This window comes from Nymphaea colorata, chromosome 1, assembly GCF_008831285.2.
Source record: "Nymphaea colorata isolate Beijing-Zhang1983 chromosome 1, ASM883128v2, whole genome shotgun sequence".
Classification (NCBI taxonomy): domain Eukaryota; kingdom Viridiplantae; phylum Streptophyta; class Magnoliopsida; order Nymphaeales; family Nymphaeaceae; genus Nymphaea; species Nymphaea colorata.
The window spans coordinates 17748260-17772187 of NC_045138.2; the positions used below are offsets into that span (position 1 = coordinate 17748260).

The window sequence follows — 23928 nt, forward strand, 5'->3', positions numbered from 1 at the left end:
TTGCTGTATATATATATACATATATATATATATATATATATATATATATATATACAATTCAAACTTGACTCCTTAAAGCTAACCAGAATTATATATATATATATATATATATATAATTCAAACTTGACTACGTAAAGCTAACCAGATTTCTGATAAAATAATTCTTGTTGACCAATCAGACCCGCCCTCGGTCTACTGGCCAACTTGGTCCGGTCAAAAGGAGAGGCATTAATTCGTTGACCAACTTGATTAACCAAATTTATACTTTTTTTTTCTTTAAAAAATATGCAGTCGCGGATCGTGTGTGCGAAGATGGAGTTAGAGATGCCAATGGATCATATTTGAACTGGACATACTTTTTAGAGCATTTGTATTTTCAGATATTCACGCATTCAAATATAAATAAATATAAGGTATATCAGAATTTGAATCTTAATTCAAAATCTGATTTTACAATCAGAATCTACTTTTTACATTCACGTCTAAATTCAAATTTGAATTTTGAGCTAAATCAGGCCATTTTGAAAATGTAAAAGCATTGGATATAGGATATGTATTTAAAATTAAATTCAATCCCAGTCCAAATAGAAATCCAACTGGGTATTTCCAAATCCGATCAAATCTTTTTTCTTAAATCTAAATGTCATCTGTTTACTTAATCTGATATTGATTTTTTTTTTCATACTGAATTTTTCAAAACGGATTGATAGGATATCCGATTCAAATCTGTGATATTGACATGCCTGCCCGTAGCATAAAAGGTGGTGGGCTGCAAACGCGATCTTCTTTCATAACATATACTCTGTTCTAATAAAATTAAGGGGCATTTGATTTATCTGGATTTGAAATCTATGGATGTGATATGGATATGAGATGCCATGTTTTTGTTGACGTGACAAAAAAATATATGTCTAAGGATCAAAAGATGTCTACATATATATGAACTTTGACATTTTCTTCAACCACATTGTTTTGGGTTGTTAGAGCTCATCCGTATAGTCAACAATCTAACCAAACCACTATAGATAGATATTCTCCTTACGACTATATATATATATATATATATATATATATATATATATATATATAGAGAGAGAGAGAGAGAGAGAGAGAGAGAGACCTGTAACTTTGAAATTTTACAATAGTGGCATGAAGTAAATAAGCAAATTGATAAGATATATTTGACTGGCATAAGTTTTCAATATGGTTGTGTTTGGTTCCCCACGGATTTCAGATCCAAGGGAATTTGAAATCCACGGTTTTTTCAGATTATTGTAGATTTCAGCATCCAACCCCAACATGGATCTCAAATCCATACTGCAAGAATTGTGGATTTTAATGTCATATTCCACATCCAACAAGGTTTTGATAAAAGAATGTTATCCAATTCCGTATAGCAGTTAGGTTTTATGAATTTAGATTTAGTAAAATATATTTTTATTGAGTTAAATATATGTTTTTCAGCACGCGAAGGAACTTACATATCGCAACGTCAGCTACATTTTCCTATCCCATTTAATAACTGAGTTGAAAAATAACGTTTTATTCACTACGTAATTGACTCAAAATATTTATACATGTTCATAAGGTTTTTTTTTTTTTCGTTAAGAAGGTACAACCGTTCAGCTTCCAAGTTTTAAAATGACCATTAAATGAATCCCAAGCCCATGACCCCCCATTTGCAATTTTATTATTATAAATACCCAGGTGATGGGAGATTTTGCAAACCAAAGAACTTAAATTTTTTGTTAAATTTATCTCTTTTTGTATTGAACATTCAACGGAAAATATTTAATTAAAAAAAAAAAGTAAAAATTCACTTATCAAATGTGAGTGTTGAATGTTGCCAGGTTAAAAAGTAAAAATATATTGCCAAAAAACAATCGTCACATGAGCATTAGCCATAATTTATGGTGTAGTTTTTTACTGCAAATGTTTATCTGAATCTGAATCATTTGTGGTAGATATAGATGATCTCGACCTCCTTGTTTACCGGGATAGATATGGCGAGATTTCCAAGTGTCACATATTCATCCGGATTCCAAATGCAAGCGCAATAAGATAATAATCACATTATTATTATTATTACTATTTTTAATTCCATGGTTTATCAAAAACACTCAGCTCTTCCAAGTAAGGGGAAATCAGATTTTTGAAATACCAGGAAGCCAAAAGCTGTTATAAAAGATTATAATTTTGTATATATCTATGTATATGGATTTGAGATCGGATCTGAGGCTCTGACTTTGGATTAAATATGCTCTCAAATCCACCTCAAGAAATATCGGATCTCGGGTCAGATCTGCTTTTGCATTTGAGACATGACGTCGTTGGTGGCTCCTTGGCTCTGTAAATTCATTCACTAATTGGATCTGGTAAATTCAGGTCTGGATTCAGAAGCGACTTCCTTTACACAATAAAAGATTCAAGATCCGAGTTCAGACAGATTAGCATCAGGCAATGGTCGGACTCAAATGCAAAACCAAAAACCAAACTGAATCCAATCACTATTTCAGAACCTATGTTATTCATTCGAAATTGGATCCAGATTGGGGCTGATAATCCGGTGTGAAGTCTAAATCCAATTATAGTGGATCCCTATCCGCTATACAGTGCCCCGGTAAAGTCGGACGCCCCATTTGGGTTGAAAAGGGAAGCAGGAAAGAAGGGGCTGATCAAAATTAGGAGCCTTCGTCACGTAATAGAAGTCTCTGCTGTAAAACGTCGTCTATTTTGGGCGACACGCCTTCAAGAGGGAACGGGGTTAGGGTTAGGTTAACTTCCTCATCTTCGGATTGTTTCGACGTTCGATCTTCTCTGCTTCCTGCCGCCCTGATCAGGTATCTCCATCTCTATCTCTCTCGATTGAGTGTTGTTTTGTTTTGTTTTGTCTGTCGACTTGTTCGATGTGTTTAGTGGTTCCTCCTTTTTTCTTTGGTTGATTGTGATTAGTAGCACGAGAGGATGAATTTTGTCGAGTTTCAGTTTGTTTCTTGAGTTCACTCATGTCGTTACGGTAGATTACGAGTGGTCCGAAAGGGTTTCCTTGAAAATGGCGAGGATTTTGGGGCTAAGATATGGGGTTTTGGGTGAATTTACGGAGCTTCTTCTATGAAAGTGAATTTTAATGTCTTTGGTTGATACTAGATTAATTTGTTAAGTTCGTTGTTTGTTGCGTTTTGATTTTTAAGAGCCGATCGACATGAGTTCCTATAAGATTAGCGGAAGTTTTTTTTATGTCGTTTTGTCGCGATTAGGAGTCATATCTCTTTATTTCTTTTATCAATAATTTGTGTCGTGGACTCTTTTGTTTTTTTTTTTTGTCTGTGTCAAGTCTAAGTTTGTGGCTATGATCTTGTTTGTTGCATATTTATTATCGACATGGGAAACTTTTTGTAGATTATTTTTTTACTTGTACGCAGAAAAACTGTCCTTTATTTCTCTCGAGAAAATTAGCTTTGATTGGTTTTAATTTTTTGACGACGGTAACAGATTAGGCTTGTGAGCACTAATCTTATGAGCTAGCTCTTGTGATATTGGCACTCGCATTGGGATTTTGGTGTTCTCAAGGACTTTGATGTTTATGTTCTCAAATTTGCCAACAGCAAATTTTTCTTTGGTGTTGGGACCGGTTCTAGCCCCCATTAGCATCTGTACAGAAGTCATGGAAATTGTTCATACTTGGTTTACTTGTTTGAAGATTAAAAATAATCTCTGGTTGTAGCATTGCAATTTTTTCCATTGCATATTCATCCTGCAAATTAAAAACTAACTAGTGCTTTGTTATTTTCAGAAAATATAGATCGGATTTGTTTAGAACCATGGAATTCAATGAAGGTGACATCGTTGAGGTGTGGAGGAAAGACGAGTTGGCATTTGGCTCTTGGTGGTCTGCAAAGATCATTTCAACATATGGTCATACATGCTGTGTCAGATATGAGCAACTGGTTAATAGCGATGGGAATAGGATTGTGAATGCTGTAGACGTTGAGGATCTGAGGCCATTGCAGGCTCCTTGTCTTGGGGGTGGAGGGAGTTTGATGGCTGGATATATGGTGGAAGTGTCTGATGGTCTTTGTTGGCGAGTAGTGGAAATTATCAACGTGCTTTCAAGAGAGTGGTTTCTTGTTAGATTTGGAAGCTCAGGTGAAGGCACAAAAATCCATAAATCAAAAATCCGGATTCCACAGATGTGGAATGACAGAAAATGGTCTTCTTTGGGGAAGGTACTTTCATTTTTCCCATCTTTGTTTTGTTTCTTTTTTTTTGGTCTTGCTTATGGCTGCTCTGTCCACAGTTCTCATATTTCTTTATCGATTTACACTTCTTCATTTGAGTGTGAAATTTAAGATGGATGCACATAGCTTCAGCCTTCATTTGTAAATGTAAAATACCCAACTAATTAATTTCTACCTTTTATAATGCAGGATGGCAGCATGAAATATTCAGACGGAAGAAGGATGCATATTGATGAAAAATATGTTATGGGATTCAAAACTCACTCAAGAAAAGGATCTATAAGTCAAGAATGTGTCGGCGATAATTTTGCTGGGGATATCATTAACCCACCCTCTAAGAAGTCAAAAAGAGTTCGAGGTTCTGTTCCTGAGCCTTGGCATGATAAGGCAAATGGCCATGCCTTGCATAAAAGGAAGATGAGAAGAACTGAAAGGGTGGGATCATGCAAAGGGCCTGTCCCAAATATGTTGCCTCCACTGCCTAAAAAGGTAGATGCTGTTTCTTTTGTGGAAACACATGTGGTTGAAAAACATTTGCATACTTCCCTTAATGGACAAACACCCGGTTCTTACATAATAAATGTAGCAAGGGAAGACTTGAATGGTTATTCTCCTTCCTCTTTTGCTGAACCTGTGAATGCTTCTGAAGAGAGTAGGTGTTCCTCTGTTGCTAGCTGTAGCAGTGATAATTTACTATGTCGTGCCTACAATAGATCGAGAATGGGCATTAGAAAATCTGTAGAAAGTGACGATGAAAATGATGCTACATCTACTTGTGAGTCCCATACTGGGAAAAAATATTTGGGTGCTTCTAAGAAAGAACTAGCAGTAAACGTTCATGAGTTAGAGCTGGGTGCATATTGTTCTACATTGCGGGCATTTTATGCTTCTGGTCCCTTGAATTGGGATCAGGAAGCTATCCTGACAGATCTTCGCCTCTCCCTTAACATTTCAAATGATGAACATTTGTCTCAGCTCAGAAACATTTTAACTTCTCATTGTTGACTAGATGATGGCTAGGGGTTGAGCATCAATTTTGCTTGTAAATTCTTTCCTTGCAATGGTGGAAAGTGCCATTGCAGCGATGATGTAAAAAGAAAAGGAAAAACTAGTGCTTGTGCTCTTCAATAAAATTGTTCTCTAGTATCATTTCAAAAGTTTATGTTCTCTATTTACTATTCTTTTTTCTGGGTTTTGTTCTTTCATTATGTGACATTATATTTCTCTATTGTCTTGTGCCTCTCGTTCTTTCATCGCGTCTTTAAGCCTTCCTCAATTATTACATGGTGCTGATTGCACTAATGTGAATGAATATGAAAAGATTTGGTCTGTTTTACTTCTATTCAGGACCCATGTAATATATTTCAAATCAAAGGGGTTATTTGTGTTGTTAACATTTACATCTGAACTATTTGCATTAAGGTTTTGGTAATCGGTCAGCTTAAACATCAGTTTGACTAAGATGGCAACACATTTCGTTGATTTTGGCCTTTGCCATCTGGAAGCTTTAATTAAAACAAATAATTGTCAAAAATCCACCTGCTCATGGTTGCTACGATCTTTTCATGGTGTAGCATTTGGATCTTCTGCGTGGTCCATCTCGACCAGAATTACACTGCACAAGCTGATGTATCATTTTGGACATTGGTCCAATCAATATTAACACGAGGAACATGAAAGTACACTGATGACCATAAGGACTCTCTGTGCATGCGGCAGATGTGCAAAGAGAATGTTCTAAGAATATGTAAGCTTTGAGAATATAAATGTGCATATCTATGCATCAGTGTGTGTATTGGAAAACCACCCAAGCCTCTCTCTCTCTCTCTCTCTCTCTCTCTCTCGCTTCCACACACACAAACAACATATGCACCAAAAGAAAATTAAAACCGCTTGAATTTTTATTAGTTTCAGATAAGTGACTCTAACTGGTTCATTGCTTAATTGAGTTTTTTCAAATATTTCTGCATATTCAACATGTGTATTAGATTCATGCATATCAATTTTTAGTTGGTCTTTCACTTGTGGGTCTTACACAATTTTCGGTATCTTTGTGGCATAGTAGGAAAGGTTCTATGTTTAGCACACCACGTGGATGTGCAGCTGAACAGAAAGGGCATTGTTGATGTGGGGGATATCACACTTAGCTCTATTCCCTGCTCTTTCTGGTAAGTGGACTATATGTGGTTGTGCAACTTATTTAACAAGTTTTCGCTTTCTCCGCCAGGCTTTTATTCGTGATATTCAAATTTGTGTTGTGCAAGTTCAGATGGCATATCATAACCATAAGCAACAGAAACCAGCAATTACCAATTATTCTGGAAACTTGGACACTATGATGATTGATGAATTCACGAAAGAGCCATAAAGAATAGTACTTGTTGATATTCATAATCTTTAAGCCAGTGCCTATGCTTCTTCATTGTTCACTTCTTATACTGAACTGATTTCGTGGGGAATATTGATATCTTCTAATAGAATAATTGACCATGTTATTGATGTATCTGCTTCTCCTGCTAGTCAATGGTTGGCTTATGTGTAGGTGCCTTAAAGTTGTTGTCCAACTTGTGGAGAAGCAGGCAGTGGTCGAGTCTCCCTGTTATTCCATGTTACAGCTTGAAGTCATCCATCACCCATTCATATGAGTTGACTTTATGTTTTTTTTGCTATTTCATATACATGCTGGCCTCCATCATTGGGTATCTGTAGCTGTTGTCTCACAACAAAATTGATAGGCATCTTTCTTTCATGGGTGTTATTTGTTAGACGTTTCTCATGGGCAGCTTCTCTTGATATATATTTTTCTCCCTCTTTTCTTACTGCGCGGTGAGAGGAGTGGATCAATAGACATGCACCCATATCTCTGTGTTTGTAAATACCTTGCAGTTTTTCTATATGGAATGCTTGGATGGTGTGCCCCAAGTGTTATGTTCTCGCATGGTCCTTGCTCCAAAGCCATCTCTGATAAGTTTATAAGATAGTAAGCAATTCAATGGATGTAATTTTCAAAGGTTTTTAACAAATAACAATTAATCATTTTTATTTTGTAATATGGAAGATCAAGGACATAAAAGATCAAATGCTCACGAACTCTGTGTCTCAAGAAGTAATAAATTTATTTTTGAAAGCGTGATCAGAGCTTGAATTTTAACAAGTTAGTTGTGTTGAATCTATCTATGTCACCAGATTAAGCAAAATCATCATAAATATCAGCAATATTTTAAAATATCATGATATCATAGAATTTCTTTTCATTTTCATACGTATATTAAATGCATTTTTTATCAGTATTTTGTAAGAAATTAGAAATTGTTTTTTATAGGCTCAGTATGTGTTTTCATTTTTTGCTTTTAAAAACTATTTTTAATTATTATCAATTTTTAAAGTTAATAAACTAATAAAAATCAATAATTTCATAAATTTTAATTATTGTTTATTTGTTTTCTTTAATTTCCTTTTTTGATTTTTCTCAAGAAAAAATTAAAGAACTTCAAAAAAATTTTCCAAGTACCCAAGAAAGGTAATTATGATAATAGGCGATATAATTGTCTTGTAGCTTGGGACCTTTGAGGCTCACCAAAAATTAGGGGAGACCCATCACTCTCTGAGCCTCTCTCTCTCTCTCTCTTATATATATATATATATATATATATATATATAATATTACAAAAGCACACATATTTCTCTTTTAACTATGTGGATCAATATTGTTAAGTGCATTGATGCGAAGGTGAAGCAATGCAGTAGGCCTGTGAAACGACGCGTAGCGCAATGATGTATAATGATGCATAAACATCAGGATAAAAAAAATATCACGTTTATAATACTCAAAAAGAATGTCGAAACTCAAAAGTAGAAAACATGAAAAACAAAATATATCGATATATAGTATGGTTGTCACCCCCATAGACTAATCCGGTGGAATCAATATATTAGCATGTGTTGAGGATCAAAGCCCTTTCCTAGATAAACGCGGTGGGTGTGGGCTTTGGTTCATGCTCAAGTGGTATACTCCTTTCATTCGCCCCAATGAAAAGATATTTAGAAGTCTTTTGCCCTGTGTATATGGCTTTTCTAGATATATAATTGACATATAACTCAGTTGTTGGATCCATTATTATTTAAAAATTAACTTCAAAAAAGTTAAGCAGCCATTAACATTTCCTTCACAAAAACCTTTTTTTTTAAGCTAATGCATGCATAGAGGGACTTAGCTACATGTTTATGTTTATGTATGTTGAGCTTAGCTTAGCCTTATTGTTCTAAACCTTTTTTATTTTTTTTTATTTTTTCTTAAACCTTTTGTTTTCTTTTTTCTTTTTTTCATTCTAACCTTTTTTTTGACATGTTATATGTTTACTTAACATTTTATTTGTCCTTTGCCAATAAGGTGCATATGGGTTAACGTTTATTACTTTTGTTTTCAGAATTAATTTAAAAATTTATATTACTTTTGTAATTAAAAAATCTAAAAAATAAACAAATACAGACCTGTCCAAAAGATATGGCATGCTGTTGCTGCAAACTAATTTCACAGCAATATCAAAGAAATAAACCATTAAAATGTTTTAAAAAATATTTAAGCATTAAAAAACATTAAAACATAAAAAAGTGTTTGTGCCTGATGTGTGCTGATGCTCCGCATCAGGCATGAACTGTGATACGCACGCATCTGGTGCTCTGCCATCACCTCCATGATGCGATGTGCTTATGGGGATGATGCGCTATATGCACACCCATCACCATGTGATGCGTGCACATCTAATAACATTGGCCTGGATTACATAAGAAACAGGTGATTAAATTGGAAAAAGGTCCCATCCAAACTGAAGCGGGTTTTTGTTATCCTCCTAAACTTGAGCAATTTTTGTAGAAAGTTTATGTTTGTGTGCGTACACACTTGAGCTTAACATACATTAGTTAGATATTCTAGTTAGCCTTTTGGACTTCCTAATAATGATACAATTTTCTGGAATTTGATCCTGCACTTTTTGAATATCTTGATTATTAAGTTATTAACTAAGGTGTCTTTTGGTGGGTGTATATCCATGTTGCCCTTGCTTGAATAACTTGTATCGCTACCTTATTCATATTTTATAAGTCCTTTGGATATGCTTTATTCAAATCCTTATCCTTTTACAAGGAGGATTACATGTTTTGGAACATATACTTTATCTTTCTTTGGGTCATAACATATTTTCTGTGCAGTGTGCACAGGTTTTTTGCATCTTTAATTGCTAGCAATTGTGCACAACTACAAACTTATATAGGCATACATGCAAGTAGCTGATTGGCCATTGTAATTCTGTGAATCTGCGTGTGTCTCCCTCTATATATAATAGTGTTAGCATTTTTATGCTATTGCTTATTTGCTCATAAATAGGTTTTCTGTTTGTTCAATTTTTATTCTTTTTAAAACACTTATGCTTTACAGTTTCTTCCTTGCTTCAACTCTGGGTGTTGCAGATCACCATGTCTCAATGGTTTTGACAAATAGTTGGCAATGCATGTCTCTTCAAAAGATTCTGATAATCATGAGTGATTGGAAAAATATACTACTCAACACTCCTGCCATGGGTCTCAATTTTGAGTCCTTGCATTTGCAGTTTTTTACCAATAAAGAATTAACAAGTTAATCCATGTTATTTGTGTTTGTGAGTTACTACTGCCCAACTTTCTGAGCACATTTTTTATAAGATCCACATACTTTTTTTCCAGTTCTGCTATGTCATTGTACTTTGCTTGGAGACATAAGCTTGGTGTTTGATAAATTTTAGTTTTTGAAGGACTTATAACAGGCATTTATTGGCATAAATGTCAGTAGTGATAGGTTTTAGTTTTTTAAGGCATTATGACAAGCATTTATTGATAAATGTCTGTGGTATGAAGAAAAATATAAAGAAGTGATTTGTCCAAAATATATCCATGCCTGTCCTCTCGTATGTCATGTTAATGAAACAATGCTTGATTAAAGTGGGAAATCCTCACGGCCAAACATTGACATTTGATTGCACCATGTTAGAGCATACCGTATGTTTTGACTTCACACATTGATGAAGTAGTATACAGAACATTATAAGATCACAAACCAAATATAGATGTGTACATAGTATCGGATATATAATTCACAATGTATTTGAAATGGCAATTGTTGTTGGAGGTTTGGTGTTGACTACGTCAAATTATACATGTACTCTGAACAGGTATAACTTGGTCCAAATACGTCCTCCCTTCATTAGGCTTTGTTTTGACTCTCTAGTCTGGATGAGGAGATGACACTAATGGTTTACATTTTATAACATGGAGTTAACATTTTATTTTTTTTCTTTTCCATGTTTTCCTTCACAAATGATAACATTAGGATTTATATCATCGTTGTAAAAGGCATACTGTATTGCGTATTGGTCAGGCTGACATATATGCCATATTGTAACGTATCGTAAATCTTAAAATTATCTTTTAATTTATAAAAAATAGAAGAATGGAGAAAAATTGATCAAAATTCAGAAAAATAATGACAAATGTGTTCTATATAAAAAACTGATCACACAAGATTCACCATTCATGAGCCATAATATGTTAACAAGTAACAACACATTCAAAATAACTTAATAAGTATAAAGCGTGTTCACATCACAACATATAATTCTTTTCTGCCAAAATAATAACTGAAAATATGTTTGTGAATATCATGAATCCATGTTGATCATTAATCAATACATATCGGTCTCCACACATAAATCTTCCTTCAAACTGGCTGTATTCTCTTTCAATTTGATTATCACTCATTTGAGCAAGTTCTCTCAAAAACCTACAAAGGCTCCCCCTCCAAAGCTCTAGAAGTGTTTGAAATGTGGGAGGGCAGCAAGTTGTAAAACAAAAAATTAGACAAAATGAAAAAAAAATGCCCTAGCCCCATATCATAAGTTAAGGGGTGTATCGGCCGTATTGTCTGACACGGCAGCCATATCGTAAGTTTTGGTCAACACATCACCGATATACTTAAGAAGAGTATATTGGTGGTGTATTGTATAGGTTTCTTTAACCTATATGATACATGTCGTATGACACGGGCCTGTGTGGTACAATATGGATAACACTGATTTATATCCCCTTTTTTCATGAAATATTGTATTAGCATCTGTTACTGTCATACTTTGATTGCAACAGAATATAGTGAACTGGTATGCAAGTTAACAAGGTCATGAAGCAAGTGCTTTATTCATAGGAGCTTGATAGCATTAGACTTTCTCCATAAGTATAGGTGGGAGATGTAGTTTTTGGCTTGTTGCTTTCCTGGAAATAGTTATATCTAGACAGATTGTTGAAAGCTTATCTCCCCAGTTAAATCAGCATTTGACCATTGAAAAAGAGAAATATATGATTATATGCTGATGACATCATCTACTAAATGCAAGTTTTTGATGCTTCTGGTTGAAGTCATTTGCAATTAGCTGAGCCTTATATCTTTCATTATCCCATCAAAAATTTTTGCTTGACTTGTGTTTCATATATGGTTCTTTCCAACGAGTTTTCTTCGAGCTGTTGTGCCTGTCACTGAAAAGCGACACTGGTGAAAACAAAAACCAGGACTGGACTCAAGTATTCTTTGACATGTTTTCTCTGATTGGATCCCTCCAATCGGAATCGCTGGGAGATAGTCTCATGACCTTTTCTGATTGGATCCTTTCTGCAGGAAGAAGTTGTCCTCTTTTCTATTTTTTTGGTTACTTATTTTTCCCAATACATTTTTAGCCTTTAGGTGTGCTTGCTCCATCTGGACAGTAATTTTACTTTTGTGTCCGTTTATCTATGTATGTGTTACTTGCATAAGATGAATGGATTTCCTCACATTCTAGAAAATTTGGACATTCTTTTCCATTTATCCTGTGCTGTTGTCTTCCTCTCCAGTTCGCTAATAATGATGTAATGAGGTGGATTATCTACTTTGTTTGACTTCCTCATAATCAGTTGAACCTTTGACCATCTCCAAACTTCATTCTTCTTGAAGCAGTCTTTTTTGTTAAACATATTTAATGAGATCCATGTTCTCTCGGCCCTTTTTCTTTCTGCTTGAGCCTTCTGGATCAGTTTTTGCTCTGTTATTCTCCTTTTTGTTTCTGATGCTGATATCCTTGTAATTGCAAGTAGATAGACAATTAATGATCTTGCCATAAACCAAATTCAGGGTAAATATATATCCTCAATTTACTATACGCATGTTGTGTGCCTGCTAACCTTTGGCAATGAATCCCTCTAGTATTTTACTTCTATTCATGTATGCTAAAAGCACTATGCTGTTACTTCTTACTGTTGAGGTTCTGACAGAAACTTTCTTTACTCCATTATTTACCCATGTTCCTCAGATTTCTAAACGCACCGTTAAGATTTCTAAATGCACCATTATTTATCACGAGGACATGGGAATTCAGTGTCCTCGCCTCATGTCTACTACCACTGAAGCATCCGGTGCACGTGTAGCTGGAGCTAAAATTTATAACCAATAGCCAAGCTTCTGTTCAAATCCTCGATACGATAGCATACTTTTAGGTAGCATAAAAACCTTCAGTTTAATATTTGCAGGTGGACGTTTCAAGTCTGTAATATGCAGTTGCCATATATTGGAAAAAGGCCTTGTTTGGATCCTGGGAACTTGTAACAGAATGGGTTCTACCTTTATGGTGGTATTGATAATGACACAACGAGTTTTTCGATCTTGGCAACATCAAATTGTTTATAAGCTTCAAACAAGTTCTCACCTTCTCCTGTTTATTTTTTATATGCAGAGTGGAAGGAGTGGCTGAACAACTTGCTCTATTTTGGAAAGCAAGCACTGGTCATTTTTTCTACATGTTCTGAATGGTGGTTATTTTGCTCCTTGAATCTTTTTTTTGTAATCTCTTGAGGTGCAGTCTCTTTTTCTGGCAAGAATTTTTCTTTCCAATAGTCATTCTCTGCAAAAAATTGATTCAGAACTTCATGGATAACGTGGTATAAGGTGGCCCATCGAAATGGCATCAACAGATGCATGGTATGGGAGAACACATTGTTCAAGAATCTGAATTCCGAATTATACTGATTTCTGAACGAGGAAACGGGGTAGATGGCTGTGCATATAACATTTAAAGCAGAGTCTTTCCTACATTCAAGTATGTTCGATGTAACACTCTGTGGAAGTATTTCACAGACGTGGCCCGCTGCCTACCACGGATCATTAGCCGACAGCAGTTCCTGTCAACTTGGCATTGTCGTGTGCTCGACACGGTGGTCAATTTTGCAAGCAGCAAAATCCGAAAGACGCACAATCACACAGTGATAATCTCGTTCTGCGGCGTCCGTTGATCATCTTGCTGGAGTGCGCTGATGGAGAAAGCAATGACATCACCGTCTGCATCGCCTTTTTTTTTTGTTTTTGCTTTTAACCGGTGGCTGTCAAAAAGTCCTTTTGGAACAGAATATATATCAGATTGTTGTATCAAACCATTTTGTGATTAATTGATTTTTGATTTCGTATTCTGATATGAGCCTCCAACTACATTTTCTAGTTTGTAATAGCTTCAGAAATACACGAATGGAATTTCATACAATGGCTGAAACATTTTTCTTTCCAATGTCTTTACAAGTAAAATGGAAAGGAGGGCATCGTCAACGGGCAACTTCTCTGAGGTGAGGAAAAAATGGAAATCCTATAACGTGTTCAAGTATCTTCAAAGTATCCAGCATCTGCAACCTTGTGAATCTTGGGGCCCTTCAAACCAACGGTCCCAAGCTGGGTTCGCAGGTCCAACTGTTCTGCATGACATGATCAACAAACAAGTCAGTAGGACGTTCTGAGGCTGGAGGGGAGAAAATGATAAAAGGCCGCAGAGCAACATTCTTACATAGGGAGAAAAGGGTCTGGTTTCGCTTTTACGTAAAGCAGCAACCTGAAGAGAAAAAAACAACTATACGTTTTAGGAGATATGAGGATTGTAGATGTACATGTGAAAAAAGCACAAAGGATACGTACTCTTGACATGCGATGGAAACTTTATCCGTCTTAGCTAGCTCTTCCATTTCTTTCTGAAGAAGAAAAACCGGCAGTAAGCTAACTTTCAACATTTGAAACAAAAGAGTACGAATAATTCTAGAGCATTGTCCAACAGCGGGAATTGACAAGCACTAGTTCTCGAGTACAATGACCGATCGATTGCATATTGTTCAACAGAAGGGATTGAGAAGAAACCGTGAGGAACAACATCAAGTGAACAACAAAATTTGACCCTTGCAATTGTTAATTGTGGAATAATATGGGGGCAAAATGTGCAGCTTAAATCACGCTGGTAATGAATTTCCAAGCGGCAGCTTCACTGAATCACACGAAATGCAAATAAAGCACGTCCAGACAAGGTGTAGATCCTTCATTGTGCAATACCATGATCGAAATAATTTAACTTAACCGCCCCTTTTCCAAAGAAAAATGGTAATTGGTAAGTTAACGTGCTCAGCTGTATGTGGTCCATTATCATAGAAGTGCATGTACCGAATACCGATGTTTACAGATGACAATAATGTCATTTGAGTCAATCATAAAAGTGCAAGTATTGATGTTTATAAATCACAACAATGCTATCTGAGTAGCATTCAGATGAAATATGAATATCCTAGGTAACATGGAAGACCTCATACCGATGTTTGCAAGTCACAACAATGTCCCTCCTGTACTGCTATCGAGCATCCCTGGTACAGATGAGTCTCAAATTGAAGACCATTTTATCCACGTCACAAATCACCCAAATGAAGTCTATATCAGGCATAATGGTTAGCCAAATATATACGTCCAACACCATTATTTGCATGCTGGTATTTTTACTAATTCGATTTCCAAGAATCTCCATTTAGGAATTTCTTAGCAGAGTATACTCAAAGAAAGAGATCTGCATGACTAAAAATTGCCCATGTGATGATGGAGGGAGAAACAAATATATAAACTTTACATGACATAAATGTGAAAAATCCTATCTGAAAAGGCAAAATATCTTATAAACAGATCATGCATAACAAAGCCACTGATATTCTACTGCATCTTTGCAAACCCTGCCAAATCTCACTGTAACAAAAGGATTGTCATCATATGCATGTGCGCTCCTATGTCTTATGAACACCTCATGTAATCTATAAAAGACAGCACAGTTCTACATCTTCAAACAACTGCAGGCAACACGCACTATATGCAGCTTTAACCATTATCTATGGGCTGTTTCATAGCTCCAGCTTAAAAATCAGGTCCTTCATCCTAAACTTGTATCAGGGTCATAAGCTTGCAGAAATTAAACGTTGGACATGGTTCACACAAATACCTGAAGGACTCTAATGGCTCATGCACTTCTCTGGAGAACTTTTCAACATCAATTACTGAGTTTCATGTCATTTACTAATTCACTTTCATTTCTTTATCACAGACAACATCCTTCCTCCATGCCTCACAAGTGTCACACTCCACATTTCTATTAGTGTTCTCTTGCTTATACTCTACACATTATTTTCCATAACTAATTTTTGACTCTGGTTGTGTGCTGAACTGTTATCCTTTATATGTTAGTGGACCTGGGATCTACCTAGAAGAGTTAGTCATATGCAACAGTGCGGTGAAGCAACACATTACCGTGGAGGAAAGTGAACTTAATGGGTTGAATTTAAGGGGAAAAAGTGAACATAATCATGAACATAGAAATTCACTGGCCATGATTCTCAAACAATATTTTTTGCTCGAGTGAATTTTGCACAGCACAAGCTTCTTCATCAATTTTGCATCTGGTGCAGCACCAAAAATAGACAGAATTCCTAAGAACACATGCTTTCATTGTCATCTAAAATGATCTAAAAAAGAAGTGATTCACGCTAATATGCACTTTAGATGCCTGAATCTCTAAGTCAGATAAAATGGCAATATCTACCAAAATTGCATGTGTCACCATGTTTCCAAAAGCAGAAATGCACTAATGGATGAATTTTATTCCAGCCGCTTGTTCACACATGCACGCATATAGGTCTATTCATGGATTCATCATCTTGCAGACTGTGATTTCTACAGATCAACCATTCTCAAGTCTCATACATGAAGAATAGCTCCATTAACCATTATCCATTCTGTGGATAATAACCTAATGAAATAACAAGTCGTCGGTGACTACTTCTCATAAATATCTAACAACTATCAGTTGCATCTCATATTCTCTACATGTATACATGAGCATCCTCATGCACACATTTATAGGTTCTTTTGTTCATTGCCTAATGTAGTTCAGGCTACCTGCAGGAAGCTACTTATGTAGCTGAATTTATTCTGGTTATGGATAAAACCTGGAGAACTTTCTAATTAATATTGGGGTAGTGGGGAAAGAAACACCTAAATTGTCTTGCTTGTAATGATGGAGGCAACTCTAACGTCATAAATAGATCATATCAAAGTTTCTTTATTAGAAATTTTCAGGCCTTGACATAATCCTATCTATTTCAGTGTAAGAAAGGTGTTTCCAAAGACCATGCACTCACATTCACTAAAAAGTTCTTTGGAAACTAGAACTTCACAAACTCACAAAAATCTATTATATGGTATCTCTCTAACTATGCTGACCAACCCTTCATGTAGCAATGCTACCAATCTACGAATAGTAAGAGAATGTAGTTTCTAATTGGTTATTTGAACAATTGATTACTGGTCAAAATGAAACTTGTCCGTCTGATATGATAAGTGGACCTGTTAAATTGCAACCAATGGAAACTTAAATTTTATACATTCTACTGAAAAGAAAAGAAAAGAAAAGAAAAGCTTGAAGCTCCTTCTATCGCATCAGGCCTAGTGAAGCTGAAGAGTCATCTTCGTCTCGTTGAATCTTGATTGCAGAGCAATCATACGCTCACATTGCAGTCAACATATTAAAACCGGGATCTAACCAACATTTCATTTAGACACAATTCTTTATGTAAAATTTTTCCAATATTTCGTGGTCTAGCAACGATTTAACCTAAAGCTGCGACCCTTCATCTTCAATCTGTATCCCCAAAAAGAAAGGACGCGGGCACACAGGAATTCAAAGTGAGTGTGAAAAACAAGAAGCAAAAGATGGATCCAACCTAAGACACAAGACTAAAAACTAACCTCGAGAAACCGCGCCTCTTGCTCCAGCCTCTTCAACTCGGCTTGAATCCGGTGCCTCCCCCGTGCATCCGCCACCTCGAGTAAAGCTGAAGCTTCTACCCGCAACTCAACATCTGCTGTCTGCATCTCCCAACCCTAGTATCTACAAAAGATTTGGAAAAAAGAAGGCAAAAAGCAAAGGAGAAAAACTAAAAAATCCGAAGGTGGGAATTCATTGACTCATGAAGAAGACCCTTATTCTCAAGACCCGCCAGATGATTCCATGAAAAACAGAGGACTCCCCTTGAAGTTCCCTCCAGAAAGATCAAAAGAAATATGAAAAGAACTTCTCCGTTGTATATCAGAAAACCAACACCATAATTATTTAAAAGACAAGGCAAGAGATTAAGCAGTAATAAAAGACAACCGAACTAAGTTTTTGCAAAACAGACGACGGTCTCAACAGAAGGAATGTGAATGCCCCGACACCAGTGGCAACAAAAGAATAATAAAGACTATATTAAAGAAAAACAAAAAGAAAAAGAAGATCAACTATCGGAAAAGGGAGGAGAGGCGCAGGAAAGAGAGAGACGGCGGAGATTCTGAGATCTTCAGAAAGGGCGAGAAGAGCGACAATGGCGGAAGAGAAGGAAAAAGAGACGCGATTGAGGTGAAATGAGAAAAAAGCGTGCGAGAAAAGGTGAGGAATTTTTTGCGGGAGTTGGATAAAAGGAGGAGGAGGGGAAAGCGCAATAAAGAAAAGACCAGGGCGCAAAAAGGCGGCAGAACCTTTCTTTGGTTTCTTTACGACACACACCCCAAGCTCTTCTCTTATTTTCAACTTGGGCTTGTCATTTTATCTAATTCGGAAAAGCGGCCTAAAGTCACAGCAGGTTGTATGCAGGGTGTCCGCTTCAAGTGGGTTTCAATGCCGTTTTCTTTATTGGTTGAGCATGCTCACTTAAAGTAGATCAAAGGCGATCGAGTTTTGTATTTAAAAAATATCTTTGACCTATTCTAATAATTTTTTTATTTCAGAACCATGGATTCAACATGATCCGGTTTTTTCTTTTCATTCGATCTTAAATCTATGTTTTTTATTTTTATTTCAGATCCATCACACTTTTTCTTTTCATTCGATCTTAAATCTATGATTTTTAACACGTAAGATGAATCATGATCTTTTCAAACTACTGTTTAAGAAGTGAGTCCTTACAAAAAAGGGAAAAAGCACGCACACTGAAGTCAGACCTCAGGCCCATCTTTTTATTTAATGAGTACCATATGGTAATTTATTAAAAAAATTGTATCTATTGACAAGACGGGGCCTCAGGTTCAAAAAGTAATTTCCTTAAAATGCGGCTCATTTCAGGAAATATAAATCAAGGAATGGACTTGAGATGAAAGTGTCTCCAATTTTTATGCGTATACTGACAACTAAATCCACTAACATTATTGCTGTCCACGTTGGGCAGCTCTCTCTCTCAGTACACACAACAACGCAGGTTGACCGTTAAAATAGCATTATCATACGGCTTTTATTATTATTATTATTTTATTTTATTTTATTTTTTTATTCCTTTGAATTTCCATTTTAGAGTAGATAAGCTCAGGTTGGCTGGTAAAACAACATGTTTTTCGTTTCTTATTTTATTTTTAATTTTTTGAAAAATTTTGTTAAAAAGTTCCATGTAGTGGTGAATCTTGATAACACCTCAAAGTCAAGCCCCTTTCACCTGATGTGTTTTGTTTGAAAGTGCAGTTTTTCATTTTTTGAAGATTGATAGATACTTGCATACTTTTGACATTCCTTAGATATCGACATATTGATTGCATGATGTTTACAGCAAATAAATGACAACTTATGAGATTTTCCCAAGTTTCTAATGTCCTTATAAAACAATGACTAATGGCTAGGTATTTTGGAAGTTATATGCTTCTAGAAGGTAAACAAATGTATTTAAGTAAAAATAAAGCAGATCTTATTCTTATTTAGAAACTTATAAAGGAAAATGGTAGTAAATACTTGAACGAGGGACTAGGAGCGGGAGGGGCCGTGGTCCTTTTCTGGATTTTAAAAAATAAATAAATAAATATATATTAAAAGTTTAGCTTATCCTATATTAAAAATTTTAAAAACTATATTTCAGCTTCTATTAAAATTTTGAAGCTATAATTTGGTTAAAATAAATGATGATCTTCTAAAACAGGTTGTTTTTAACAAATTCGGGAAAAGATAAGCTCGTCATTTATAAAATCAGAACAACTGCTACATGATACGGCAAGGAAGATTAAAAAAAAGCAGACTGACCTCGAAACGTGTCGCCCGGCGATGAGGGGCTTGTTTCTTAGATGATTACACTGACGATTGAGGTGGGAATGTCATGGGGCACACAAAACAAAAGAGACAAAGCAGTACGCTCGGTGGATCCTTGGATTGCGGGTCCCAAAAGGTTTGACTGGGTCCAAAAGAATGTAGTGTGGGCCCCGGCAGACCAAACACGCGGTAAAGGTACAGAAAAGGACAGGGTCAGATCCAATCATCACTCACTGAAGATCCACGACTATTAGATTTGGAGCAGATTTGGTGAGCTGCCCTCTGATCTTAAGTTTATTATATTTTAGAAAGTAATCTGGAAATTTATTAAGAGTATTTATTTTATGTGGAGATTTTATAATGAAATTAAATTCAAGTTGATTAAGGAATCGAACTAAACTGTGGATATAACTCAATTTTTAAGCTTATTAAGTCTAAAGATCCCTTGTTTGTGAGAAGTGCTGAAGATCATGAAAGTGATAGAATTTGAACCTTACACATATTTCGAAAATCATAAAAAAAACTTGCATATATTAAGCTGTTAAGTAATGCTGTAATGGTATAAAAGTATGAACTAGAAGATCTTAGATTTTGTCACATATAATATGATAATGACTAACTCTCTCTCTCTATGAATTGAGTAATTTGCAATAAACATTTAATCTGGGAAAGGATATAAACCTAATTTTTTCGATGTTATTATAGATTTAAGGTCCTTATAAACTTTCATGCATCTAAACGAGAGAGAGAGAGATAGAGAACGAACTCTCGTTACCAAAAATAAATTAATATACGATATTTCAAGTAATCGGAATTTTAACGTTATGAATCTCTTTTTCAATAAGAGGTGGGTCGTTCGTAATACCATGCTGGGGCGACCACCCCCATAAGATACGTGGTTGACTTATATGCTGCCACGTGGAGAAAAGGAATCTATCGTCGTAACACGTGTACACAGGCAATGTTCTCCTCCTAACACCTTCCTCCCCTCTCAGTCGCTCGGCTTTACAATGGCGTCTTCCACCTTGAGCATCACCATTTTCGGAAAGTACGTCCCTGTACCTTCCGCCATGCCGCCGCTTCGAACCACCAGCAGACGCATCCTCCGGACTCTCTCAACTCCATGCAAGCCGGAAACGGGCACGCCGGCGATGCCTCTGCTCGAGTCCTGGACTTTCAGCGTGCTCACGACCAAGCCTGATGTGTGGCCTCCGCCGGGAATTGACGATCCATTGCCACCGCCGCCAACTCCAGGACCCGACTTCCCCAAACCACCGGTGCCGTCGCCTCCGGGACCGGACGTCCCGCCGGTTTCGCCACCCGATGTCGTGCCGCCGGTGCCGCCTATACCATCGCCGCCGTTTCCAGACATTCCCGTGCCTCCGCCGGATATAGTGCCGCCGGAGATAAAGCCGCCTGGGTGGGCGTATACCTTGTCTCTTGTCATGGGTTTGTTAAAGTTCTAGAATTTTTTTTTTCCTGTTTTCCTCCAGTAGATGCTCGTAGGCCCTGTTTGGCTGATCCTGAAATCCCCGTAAATTTAGAAAGCATCGCGATAACGTTGGTAGAAGCTTTCCTCTAAGAAACAAATGACCTCTTGGCTTTGTAGATTCAACAGATCTTTAAAGTTCCTGAGATACAAACTTTCGAATTCGTGAAAGTGGTCGGTCTTTTGGCAACTTGAGTTCACGAACGGAGTTGGATTAATTGTCAGTTCCCGAATATGGCGAAAACTCCCGCGACTTCTTACCAAAGAGAGTCTCTTTACAAAGACGGAGTATGAAACTAACCACGTTCCTGGATTACGGGTTGGATTTTGGATACCCTTTCCTGGACCAGATTGAATTCACTGGGTTGATTTGAGTGGTTCCTGCGATGCAAAGGCGGGGTGAGTCGACATATCAACCTCTGAATTCGGGTAGAGCAAAATTGAATTCAAATCCAAAAAATACATGGCGTAATTAAAAAAAAATTATTTTTTTCAATGTAATTTTTTTTTCATTGGCCAGGGTAGATAGTGTCATGTGTAAGCAAGCAGACCACATTCCCTCCGGCCCTGCTGCGACGCCTGGGTATCGTGACAAATCTGGAACCGCTAGAAATCCTAAGAATATTGAAGCTTTAACCAGTATTTGCTTCCAAGATTCAAGTACGCATGTGATTCTACGTCTGAAGTTGAGGTTTCAAATTAATCATGTATCGCTGTGGCTGGTTTCATCCGATTAGAATCTGTATTTGAATTATTGCAGTAGCTTAGTCGAGCAGGGACTGGAGTGGGGGCAGAGCCAGCCATGAGGAAGGCCTAATTATACTTTCAAAATCTTTGATAGGGATTTGAAATATTATTTTTTAAAAATTTTATATAAAAAATTTACATATGAAATAAAAATAGTTTTTCTTTTTTTTTTTTAGGTGCTAAGGTCCCCTTGGCTCAGCCCTAGCACGAGATGAGACTCTGTCTTTTTGTTTGGACTTCTTCTTGCAAGGGGCATCAATATATTTATTGCTTGATTCTCACAGGCAATTCTCCTTTTTAGACATTGAGATAAATGAGATTGAACATTTTTTCTCTTTTCCAAACATTTGAAGAAAGAGAGCAATAAGAGACAACTAAGACTTGAACAACACATTTAAATGGTATGTTATTTAGGATACATCGTTCCTATTAGAGGCAGCTTGGCACTAGTAGCAAGTTGTTAATGTCTAATGAAACTGCTTGAAAGTTGGAGTAGATTTATGAAACCTTATAGCATAGTGTTTCATGAATCTTCTCAAAATTTAAGACAAAATCCGTTGAAACCGGTTATGAATGCCAAATTGTCTTTTAAAGGGATTGTTTGGTAGCAAGAATACACTGAAAGTGTCTCCTGTATATGTTCCAATTTAGAGATAAATTTACGAGACACCAGTTTTAGCGTTTTATGAACTTGCTCTATCCTTGAAAAAGATTCATGAGTCATTTTTATAGTGTCCTTGATGCCAAACAACCTGTTACGGAACACTCCTTAATTGTATAGAGTTTGAACCACCTCTTTTGTTGGCGGACCAATAAGATTCATGTCATGGAAGGGTGGATCATAGAAATCATGCAGGCTGATGTTGATTTAGCCCTCTTTGGCTTTAGTTCATTGCATTTGTATACCTAATGCACCCCTTAGGTGGCATTTAGTAAGAGGGATGCCATAATCTATGAAACGAAGGGGCTAATTGGTAAGGAGAGCAGTAAGTTTGTTATGAATATATTACAAAGATTCGCTATATTGTAGCTTTTAATACATCTTGAGGCATATTTTTAAAACAGTAACAAATTGTTCTTATTGCCAAACAACCCTGAAGTATTCTATTTTTCAAACACATACAAAAACGTTGCATCTATAGAATGCATTTTTCATGTTAAGAAACGCCCTTACGTTAGCTACTTTGAAGATTTATGCCAAGAAGCATTGGGATGAATGTGGAGTAAGAGAAGTGCTAATTCAAAAATTTCAGATTACTCAAATGCACCAAAAAAAAAAAAGATCTGGAACATTATATACAAATAAGTAAATAATCGATAAGTAAATAAATGAGAGTAATTAAGATGTAAATAAATAATTTTTTGTTGGGTATGTTTGTGTAGACAACTGCCCACACAAGCAGGGTAGCTCCACCCCTGATTTGTCTATATAGCTGCTTAAGAGGCTGGTGTTCACAAAGATCCAACTAAGTAACGACTTACCGCTTTACCAGCAATCCATGATATAACAAATTATGCCAAACTCCTTAAAAAAGTAAGAGAGACAAAAAAAAGTGCAATTTGGTAGAGAAATGTGATACCTTCCTCAAAATATGAGAAAGTCCTAGCTCTCATCTTATGGTCTTAGTTGATGAGTGAGCTTAGTACTTGTTTGATCAAATATTAAAGGTTTAGTTATGCTTTGATACTTGGGTGACAAGTGAGATATCCATTAACTAGAACATTTTTCAAAGTGGTTGAAGCTTCTTCCTTTTTTTCACAAACCTATTATTTATAGTCCAAATGAATAGCACTTACGAAAATCAAACTAATACTTCGACTTTTACTGATTCACCAGCCTACCTAACTATGTTACGTTCTTCTAAGTCATGTGATCATGTTCTTCGAAGTCATGTGATCATGGATATGAAATGCCCGATATCGTATAAATTTAAGGACCAATAAAGTTTCATAACGACAATACTGCTAACTAGGACATTTGATGTTCGACGCAGCGGCGCCTTAGCGAAAGCTAGCA

At 36.2% G+C, this 23928-nt stretch overlaps 2 protein-coding genes and 2 long non-coding RNA genes across 5 annotated transcripts; 2 read left to right on the forward strand and 2 right to left on the reverse strand.

Annotated features, from left to right (window-relative positions):
* Positions 1-2657: 2657 nt before the first annotated feature.
* LOC116245582 (uncharacterized) lies at positions 2658-6188 on the forward strand. The gene is made up of 3 exons (XM_031617059.2): positions 2658-2840; positions 3794-4226; positions 4428-6188. Exons 2-3 carry the CDS (start codon positions 3822-3824, stop codon positions 5241-5243), a joined length of 1221 nt encoding a protein of 406 aa, XP_031472919.1. The 5' UTR covers positions 2658-2840; positions 3794-3821; the 3' UTR covers positions 5244-6188.
* Positions 6189-6413: 225 nt separating this feature from the next.
* LOC116245606 (uncharacterized) lies at positions 6414-13757 on the forward strand. The gene is made up of 3 exons (XR_004170557.2): positions 6414-12922; positions 13025-13100; positions 13212-13757. It is a non-coding gene; the product is annotated as an uncharacterized LOC116245606 (long non-coding RNA).
* A 232-nt stretch (positions 13758-13989) lies between these two features.
* LOC116245594 (uncharacterized) lies at positions 13990-18093 on the reverse strand. 2 transcript variants are annotated; one of them, XR_004170551.2, is made up of 5 exons: positions 17380-18093; positions 14907-14957; positions 14248-14300; positions 14120-14164; positions 13990-14030 (listed from the first exon to the last, which is right to left on the reverse strand). It is a non-coding gene; the product is annotated as an uncharacterized LOC116245594 (long non-coding RNA). The 2 variants fall into 2 exon arrangements; XR_004170550.2 differs by having other exon boundaries at positions 14907-15021; positions 17380-17512.
* Positions 18094-20666: 2573 nt separating this feature from the next.
* LOC116261242 (glycine-rich cell wall structural protein-like) lies at positions 20667-21122 on the reverse strand. Its single transcript, XM_031639952.1, has one exon. It carries the CDS (start codon positions 21120-21122, stop codon positions 20667-20669), a length of 456 nt encoding a protein of 151 aa, XP_031495812.1.
* Positions 21123-23928: the final 2806 nt, after the last annotated feature.